The sequence below is a fragment of the Perca flavescens genome, chromosome 17 (genome assembly GCF_004354835.1).
Source record: "Perca flavescens isolate YP-PL-M2 chromosome 17, PFLA_1.0, whole genome shotgun sequence".
NCBI classification, from domain to species: domain Eukaryota; kingdom Metazoa; phylum Chordata; class Actinopteri; order Perciformes; family Percidae; genus Perca; species Perca flavescens.
Window position 1 is genome coordinate 23499706 of NC_041347.1, and position 8582 is coordinate 23508287.

At 40.9% G+C, this 8582-nt stretch overlaps 1 protein-coding gene and 1 long non-coding RNA gene across 2 annotated transcripts; one reads left to right on the plus strand and one right to left on the minus strand.

The window, feature by feature from the left end:
• Positions 1-490: 490 nt before the first annotated feature.
• Positions 491-1568, minus strand: LOC114572649 (uncharacterized). Its single transcript, XR_003694789.1, has 3 exons — positions 1478-1568; positions 1328-1368; positions 491-1217 (listed from the first exon to the last, which is right to left on the minus strand). It is a non-coding gene; the product is annotated as an uncharacterized LOC114572649 (long non-coding RNA).
• A 478-nt stretch (positions 1569-2046) lies between these two features.
• On the plus strand, positions 2047-3632 carry olig3 (oligodendrocyte transcription factor 3). Its single transcript, XM_028604145.1, has one exon. The coding sequence runs from the start codon at positions 2148-2150 to the stop codon at positions 3015-3017; it is 870 nt and encodes a 289-aa protein (XP_028459946.1). The 5' UTR covers positions 2047-2147; the 3' UTR covers positions 3018-3632.
• The last annotated feature ends 4950 nt before the right edge of the window (positions 3633-8582 follow it).

Sequence of the window (8582 nt, forward strand, 5' to 3'; positions counted from 1 at the left end):
CATTTTTACTGTTCTACCAGGGGGATCTCATTGGCGAAGGATAGAGCACCGAGCAGAGTTTGAGACAGACTTTATTATCCAGGTTTGAAGTGCTGCGTGGGTGGGTGGGTGTGCAGACGGATGGATGGATGGAAGGATAGACAGATGGATGTATGGAGGGATGCTGAGGTGGTGGTCAGAGGAAGAGTGCTTCAGTTAATTCCACATGTTATTGTTTGGTGGCCCGTTCCTCCACTCCACCTCTACAAAACAGATCTGGAGTACACTCTTTGGAGTGGAGAGAGCGCTCTCAGATGCTCAATATAGACAATACTGACTCAATTTAATGCATTCTCCTAATATTTTAATACAAAATCACCTTCAGAGATCTGTCTGTTTACTTGATAAATTATTAAAAATGTTTTACAATAGATACATGTTTTGTGTTCATTTTTTTAACAATTGGATTATTGTATAATTGTGAAAAAAAAAAGTATACGGCTAATTTGAATTTATAATGTTTATTCCGTAACAGTTTCTCATCATTAAATCCATCTATAGTTTGGCATTTGTAGGCTAACACTCCTCCTTATTTTGTGTTTTTAGATTTTTATACAAATAATGTGCTTGTGTGTTTTTGTGTTTGCCCCAAATTTCCCCTTTAAGGCACAAATAAAGTATTTTTAATTAAATTCTTGAAATGACAACACATCCCTGTCCTTGTATAGGCTACCTTGTGAGCAGTTTTTGTTCAGTCATCTAATCTACATTTTTAAATAATGAATTGCTGAATAATATTCGTCAAAATAGAGTTTGTTCACATTTTATTTTTTAGGCTATGAAAACTAGCTATGAAATAGCATATCATAGCCTAAAAATAGGCCTAACTAATAATAAACATCGTCATCATGAAGAAATTAAATGAAAAATGATCCTTCAGTAAGACACGGAAGCGATGAGAAGTTTTATGAAGGTCCAGACATGTGGTCCACATGCCGCCATATGGCCAGCAGAGTGCCGAGTGTCGGAGCGGGCATGTTACCTCTGTCCCAGCGGAGGCCGTGCACCCCTGCGGCAGCAGGAGCCGCTCAATGGGAAAGTGATTTCCCTTCCCATTCCTCCTTATTCCCTCAGGCAACCACCGGCCGAACGGCGGAGACTTTGGTTTAAGATACACCACTCCTTAAAGTGAGCACGGTGTGAACGGCTGAGGAAGTGTTTAACAGTCTCGCCTCCTCCTGGTGTATTTCATCAAAAAAAAAAACATTTTAAAGTCTAAACGTGAAATAAAAAAGATTATAACAATGATTTTGCGCGTACAATTCACCTTGCGCAGCTCAAAACATACCCAGCAGACGAAGCAGGCCACAGCCAATAGTGTTTCGGTAGCTGTAAAAAAAATAAAGTGTATGGGAGGCTCTCAAGACAACGTCCAAGCCTATGACATGACGTATACGTTTTACAATAATATTATAAAAGAAGCAATTTCAAAACTGACCAGTTTGTCCCAGGAAGTGCAACTTTCTGATCCAGGAGAAGAGAGGAGAAAGAGAAGAGAAGAGAAGAGGAGAGAAAAGAAAAGAAAAGAAAAGAAAAGAAGAAGAAGAAGAAGAAGAAGAAGACGAAGACGAAGAAGAAGAAGAAGAAGAAGAAGAAGAAGAAGAAGAGAGGCGCGCTGTGCCCCCCAACAGTGTCCTGACAATGGCAGTGAATGATTGCGCACCGCGGTCACTGGGACAGTCAAAGCACACCGCCCCTTTCTAACGGGCACGTCATCCTCCTAACTAGGCGTTATGAATAGGAAAGCCGCTTTTGTTTCCCCGCACATATAAATACCCACTATCAGTGTCCTCCTCACCACAGAGACACGGAGAGGGAGGGAGAGAAAATAAAAAAGAGAGAAAGTCGGCAGAGGCAAAGTGGTCACCCATGTGTTAGGAGGGACAGACGCGTGGGACAGGAGGGATTCAGACAACACCAGGTGACCAGAGTGACTAAAGGCTCCAGAGAGAGAGAGAGAGAGAGAGAGAGAGAGAGAGAGAGAGAGAGTAAAAAGAGAGAGTGAAAGTAAGGGATAAAGAGAGAGAGAGAGGGAGAGAGAAAGAGAGAGAGACAGAGGAAGACAGCAGAGACCTCCTACCCAGCACCCTAGGAAGCGAACCCATAAAATGAATTCAGACTCCAGCCCGAGCAGCAGAGCCTCTTCCCCGGACATGGACGTTATGTCTCTCCGAGACCACCACCCGCACCACCACCATCACCACCACCACGTCGGCTCCTCAGTGTCCTCATCTACGCAGTGCAGCGAGCTGCGCCAGAAGCTGAGCGCCAGCGAGCTCCTGAGGTCTGGAGACCCCAAGTCAGTAGGAAGCAGCAGCAGCAGCAGCAGCAGCAGCAGCAGTAGCAGCAACAAGTTCAAACTCAAGAAACAAGTCACCGAGGAGGAAATGTACCACCTCCGTCTCAAGATCAACGGCCGGGAGCGGAAGCGCATGCACGACCTCAACCTGGCCATGGACGGCCTGCGCGAGGTGATGCCCTACGCGCACGGGCCCTCGGTGCGGAAGTTGTCCAAGATCGCCACGCTGCTACTCGCCAGGAACTACATCCTGATGCTTAACAGCTCCTTGGACGAGATGAAGCGGCTGGTGGGGGAGATTTACGGAGGGCACAACTCAGCTTTCCACTGCGGCACCGTGGCGCACGCCGGCGCAGGTGGACACCCCGCTGCCGCAGCCGCAGCCGCAGCCGCTGCGGCGCACCAGGTGCACCCTCTCCTCGGGAGTGCGCTGTCAACCTCCACATCCTCCACGCTGTCGAGCGCTCTGCCGGGACTCACGTCTATCCGAGCACCCCACGCCCTGATGAAGGGCTCCCCGGCTGCGCCCACGGCCCTGCAGCTGGGCACCGGCTTCCAGCACTGGGCCGGACTGCCGTGTCCCTGCACCATCTGCCAGGTGCCTCCTCCTCCACACATCCCCATCACCTCCACCGGCCTCACGAGACTCTCAGGGGAGGGCAAGGACCTGATGAAATGATGTTTGACAGACACGCGACAAAAAGATGTAATGGTGTTTGTAAATAGAGAATTTAGGGCATGAGGGTGGATTTGGCCTCACTGGTGCATGTTGTTGTTTAGTCTGTTTTCTTGTTTGGCGTATGAGAAAAAGTTGTTATTTTCCTCCTTGTAACAAGGACTTATAAAGGCTGATGAGTTCGCCAGTTGACGGTAAAAAAGAAAAGGTTGTGTGTCATGCAACAAGATGCCACGATCCTCTTGTGTCTGACTGAGTTTTAGTCTCACACCACAATGTGAAAGGTGAACGAGACTGCATGAACATTTTGATTTCATTTAGCATTTTTTTTTTTTTGTATCAGGCGTCATTTTGTGACAACGAAGAATGCTCTCTGTGCCTTGTACCAAGGATTGTAAACTGAAGTTGTAAATGAAAATGATGGCATTTATGTGTTTGGCTCAAATGATTCTGCCACTGTGGAAATTTGTTTTAAAATTCTTTAGATTTATTTTTATTCTGTGGCTCACTGTATGCCCATTTGTGCTCTGAGTTCCTATTTTTTTCTTTTTCTTTTTGCATGATGGTAATTATCACAGCATGATTGTTTTTCGCTGAACTGAATTTGTTATGCGAAGAGACCACTGTCTTTATTTTTGTACATTGTTGATGACTGATGAAATATTTATTATCGCCCAGCGTCCCTGGATGAAATTTCAATAAAACTGAAATTATGGATCATATCTCATTGTATTCCCGCTTTTTTTTTTAATTGTCACTTTTAATTATTGAAAACAATATTTCAATTATGAGTGAAGTGTAGTTTAGGTAGCCTAGATTTTATTTATTATTTATTTTTGGCCTATTTTTTAATAGGTGCACATTAGCTCAAATCCTGCAAACATATACAAACTTGTTTTTTATTTTCAGATTAAAGGAAACCCTTATCTCCCTAAATCTATTCCTTTATTAAAACCAAAATGTATTTAATTCTTGCACATTTTGTCAGTATCTAAACATTAGGCTATTTTTGATAATTTGTGTAATAATACAAACTAAAGCAAGGCCTCAGTTTAAAAACACAATAATGTGTTTACTTATACAGACTATATTTCCACTGGATGCTTATTTGCTCAATTACTTATTTGAAATAAACTAAGATAATGAAATGTAACAGAATAAAGTAGGCTACATTTTTAAAAGAAATTTGTCAAATATGTTTATTATTGACAAAATATGTAAAAAGAAAACCACAAGTACGCTAAGTGGATGGAATTTTTTCTCTGATAATTGACCTTTCCCCCCTTTTAAATTAATCTTACTGAAATTGAATTTTCCTAGCAGCACTTTAGGGATTTTGTTTGTCTCTCTATTAAAAATTTATATTTTGGACACAGATCTAAAATGAAGTTAGGGAAGCCCAAAAGCTCTAGGTCGATTCCCTGCAACCACAAGCCACTTCAAAACAATTTCAAATCGGTTATTATGTCAGCTCGTAATTCTATTTCTCTTCTGTACCTACATGCCCCACAATAACACCATGCAGCTTATGATGAGTTTAAAAAAAGACATGGTCAGACAGCATTTATTCAACATTTCCGTGCAGCTAACACAAATGTTACAGACAGGGAAAATGAGGATGGAATGAGGGGACTGGGCTGCAGCCTAAGGAGCCCGGTTGAATTGTTCCCTGTAGCAGCTAGAAAGTGATCTGCCTTGGGGAACGCAAAACAGTTTGTCCCCCCGGATCCCTTGGGTGTTTCTCTGTCTCATCTCTGCAGCGACAGAATGTATATTTGTGGAGATTACAAGTTAATTGTTCATGGGGGACCAAGAGGAGAAAATCACATCACAGAAAGACGTTGGGATTACAGGCTACTAAATGCAAGAAGATTATACATTCAGACCCCCTCCTCGGCCTCGCCGCATGCAAATGAGTGTGTGGATTAAAACAAAATAATAAAAGACAGACAGAAAAAGAAAAGGAGAAGAATAAGCCCTTTTGTAACTGATTTGGAGGGAAGAAAACACAAGTATTGTGGCTAAGTTGAGAAAGAGTGAAAGAGTTCATTTTACACTTCTTCGTTTTTTTGTCTTTAGGAATGAGTTTAGCCTGTCTGTGCCTCGCAGGCTGCCAGATGGGATGTAAATAGCTGGTAGCTGCAATGGCCTTTTAACCACACAACACTGTGGAGGATGTTGTCAAGGGAAGCTGGCGGTTTGCGAGTTAATAGTCATGAGTTGGGGTAATTACTTAAGGTTTATTATGCTCTGGTTTCAAAGGAAATGGACTCTTCAATGGCCTGAGAAATACTTCTTAATTCTGGCTAATTAGGAGCTGAGTAAAGCAGAGACAACTGCTGCTGCTGCTGCTGCTGCTGCTGTTACATTCATGGACGGGGATCATTTGTAAGTGAGCCACAACATAATGCAAGTTTTCTGTAAGTAAGCCAAAAGCCTACAAATAAATGAAAAAGTAATCAAACACTTGCAAACAACGATTAATGCCTTTCTCTGCCACTGTGTTTTTATGGTGGGGCTTATCTTCCTAGCAGGGTTCACAGAAATGATCCTCATTTGACTCAGACTTTTATTTATTTATCTTAAACCCTACTGAGATTCCTCTTTTTTATTAAAGGAGCAAAAACAAAACGTTGGTGATAATGATGCAACGTAACTGATATAACGTTGTAAGTAAACAACAGAATATATTGAACAGGAAAAAAAGAAAAGAGAGGCAAAGAGAAAATGCAAGAATGTTTTGTATTTTTCACAGGCAACTTTTTACTCTACCAGTTAAACGGAAGAAGCTTTTTCTCCGCCTCTTTCTGTCCACCTACTCTGCTTTGTAAAAGTCTGCAGCGAGCATCAAAACCTCAAAGATAGATCGTGAGTGAATACATGAATAAATAATATAAATAAATAACAAAAGAATCACAAACATAACAAATACATCAAGATAAGCTGGAAACAATATGCCTACGTGTGTGGAAGATTTGCAATTCAGAAGTCAAATATGCAAAGTACTATAAATAATTACAAGACAACCTTGAACTAAAAAAAAATACTATACCTGTATATATTTTTTTATATTATATTATAGGCCTATATAATACCTTAAAGTATCTGAGGTAAAAATGTGCTTATTTTAAACAGGTCAGATTTAAAACAGAGTTGTCTAAATAATACTGACAGACAGAATTAATTTCTCCAGAGATTCAGCGTGTTTTAGTTTGTGGGCCGGTCAGCAATGGACTTGTGGCCATCAGCTCATGAGGATTGACAAACACCTGGTCCTTTTACAGAGCACACACCTGTTACTGGGAGCCACTCCATGTTTATCACTTAAAGTAACACAGCTTTGTTCAGCCTCTACACACATACATATACACACACACACACACACACACACACACTAACAGGCCTTTGGACACGGATGCTAACAAGGCAACAAATTCTGTCTCGCTCGATGTCCTTGTGAGCAAGCTACCTTTCGCAAAAACCTGACTGCAAAATCTGAAATCTGCAAAGTTGTTTTAATTACAAAACACACCGATAGATACTTGTCAGCTCCATCACGCATGTGAGCTTTACAAAGCTTCAGATAAAACGCGTTTTAGTCAGGGCATTTAATGCTTTTATAACTCCAGAGTTTCTAAAAACATCTCATTAGGCAATCACAGACTGTTGCTGCATTCAGTCTGAAGAGTCCAGAGTGGTGAACTGCTGGTTTGTTTACTTGCTCAGTCAGTGAGCTGCTGCAGGGCCGGCGCCTGAGGGCAGCAATTGAAAATAAATTTCAGTTGAATAAGGGGCAGCGGCCGCATCAGCCGAGCTTCTGCTAGAACAAAAGCAGTTGAGGGGATAAGTTATTGACCCGGCTGACAGCCTGAACGAGGCTGATTATAGCTGCTTGGCCATGCTCTGTCTGTCTGTCTGTGTGTGTGTGTGTGTGTGTGTGTGTGTGTGTGTGTGTGTGTGTGTGCCATATAGTCATAGTCGTGAAGCAGGTGCGGAGGCCATTCCCTCTCCGTGTCTACCTCTCTCTATCACTCTCTCTCTCTCTTCCTGCCCTCAGGGAAGCCTCAGGGCCCTCTGCCCTCCTGTCCTCAGCTGATTCCACAGACTAATGTTTAACCCATACTGCCAAAACAGAAAGCATATTTCCATCATAAGAGCGCTTTGCCATCGCCATCAGCGACTGAGCTCATTTGCATGTTAATTGTGCAGTTAGAGAGGTGGTGTTGACACTTCCCTTTGTCCGTGCAGGGTCGAGGGAAGTGAGAGGATGGGGCTGCAGAATGACATCAATGTGAGTTATTGTTTCAGGCTGGTTGTCTCATCTGTTATCATGGGACTTTCAAACACAATGGAAACAAGATAAAGTTGATCATACCATAAGATTAAAATATTTATATAGATAAAATGTTAGTTTAAATCAATTCATTTTCCAGACATAAATGTGTTAATAAAAAAAAAAAAAAAAAAACTCAGAGAAAATAACTAAGTTACTGTACTTAAGTAGAATTCTGAAGTATTTTAACTCTTAACTTTTTAATGTAATTACTTTTTATTCAGCTACATTTATCTAAGAGCTGTACAAGTGAATTTGAAGACAGCAGTGATAGAACATGTATTGAGATCCTTTACTTACAGTACATGCAAGAAGAAATGCAACAGTGAAATGAAACTCCATCACTAGTAAAAGTCCTGCATTCAAAATGACAGAAGCATTATCAGCAAAATGTAAATAAGAAACAAGCACTCATAGTGGATCAGAATTGTCCCTGACATTATCATATATTTTAGTATTGGACTATTATGATGCATAAACGTGCAAGCATCATTTTACTGATGTAGTTGGTCAAGGTGGAGCTAGTTTTACCTACCTACTATACTATTTGGTAAATTTTAAGTAATATGTAGCCTATTGCTTGCAGATAAATGTCATGGAGTAAAAATTACAATATTTGCCTCTGAAATGTAGTGGAGTAGAAGTAAAATAGCAGAAAATGGGAATACTCCGTTAAAGTACACGTATCTCAAAAGTACAGTACTTGAGTAAATACTCCACTGCTGCCTTTCAATATCAAACAGTTAAAATACCTCCCCCTTCAGCAGCTGCAACATTAAAATGCTGCCTTCACATTAATGCATCAATGAATAATAATACAGTAATATGATTAGTGCAGCAATTAGTTGATAATTTAATTGGTCGGTTGACAGAAGATTAATCAACTCTTTTTGTTATAAAATGCAAAACATTCACTTGTTTCAGCTTCTTATATGTGAGTATTTGGTGCTTTTTATTAATTTCATAAAATTGCAAATTGAATATCTTTGAGGTTTCAGGACTGGTCGAACAAAACAGGTAATACCTCAAAAAATAAACAAGAGATAATCATAAGTTGCAGCCCTGTCAGATTTCTATAAACAATCAATCAATTAAGTTTTCCTCCGGTAAATTACAACGTAAGTGCGATCACAGACAACAGACAACCTTCCTGACAAAATGGACATGCTGTGTTTACACAGCAGGCAAAATATGCACAGGAAGACAAAATTGTGCACACACAAATACACACACAT

Coding starts and splice junctions, on each gene's coding strand:
- olig3 (XM_028604145.1), top strand. CDS start 2,148: ATGAATTCAGACTCCAGCCCGAGCAGCAGAGCCTCTTCCCCGGACATG.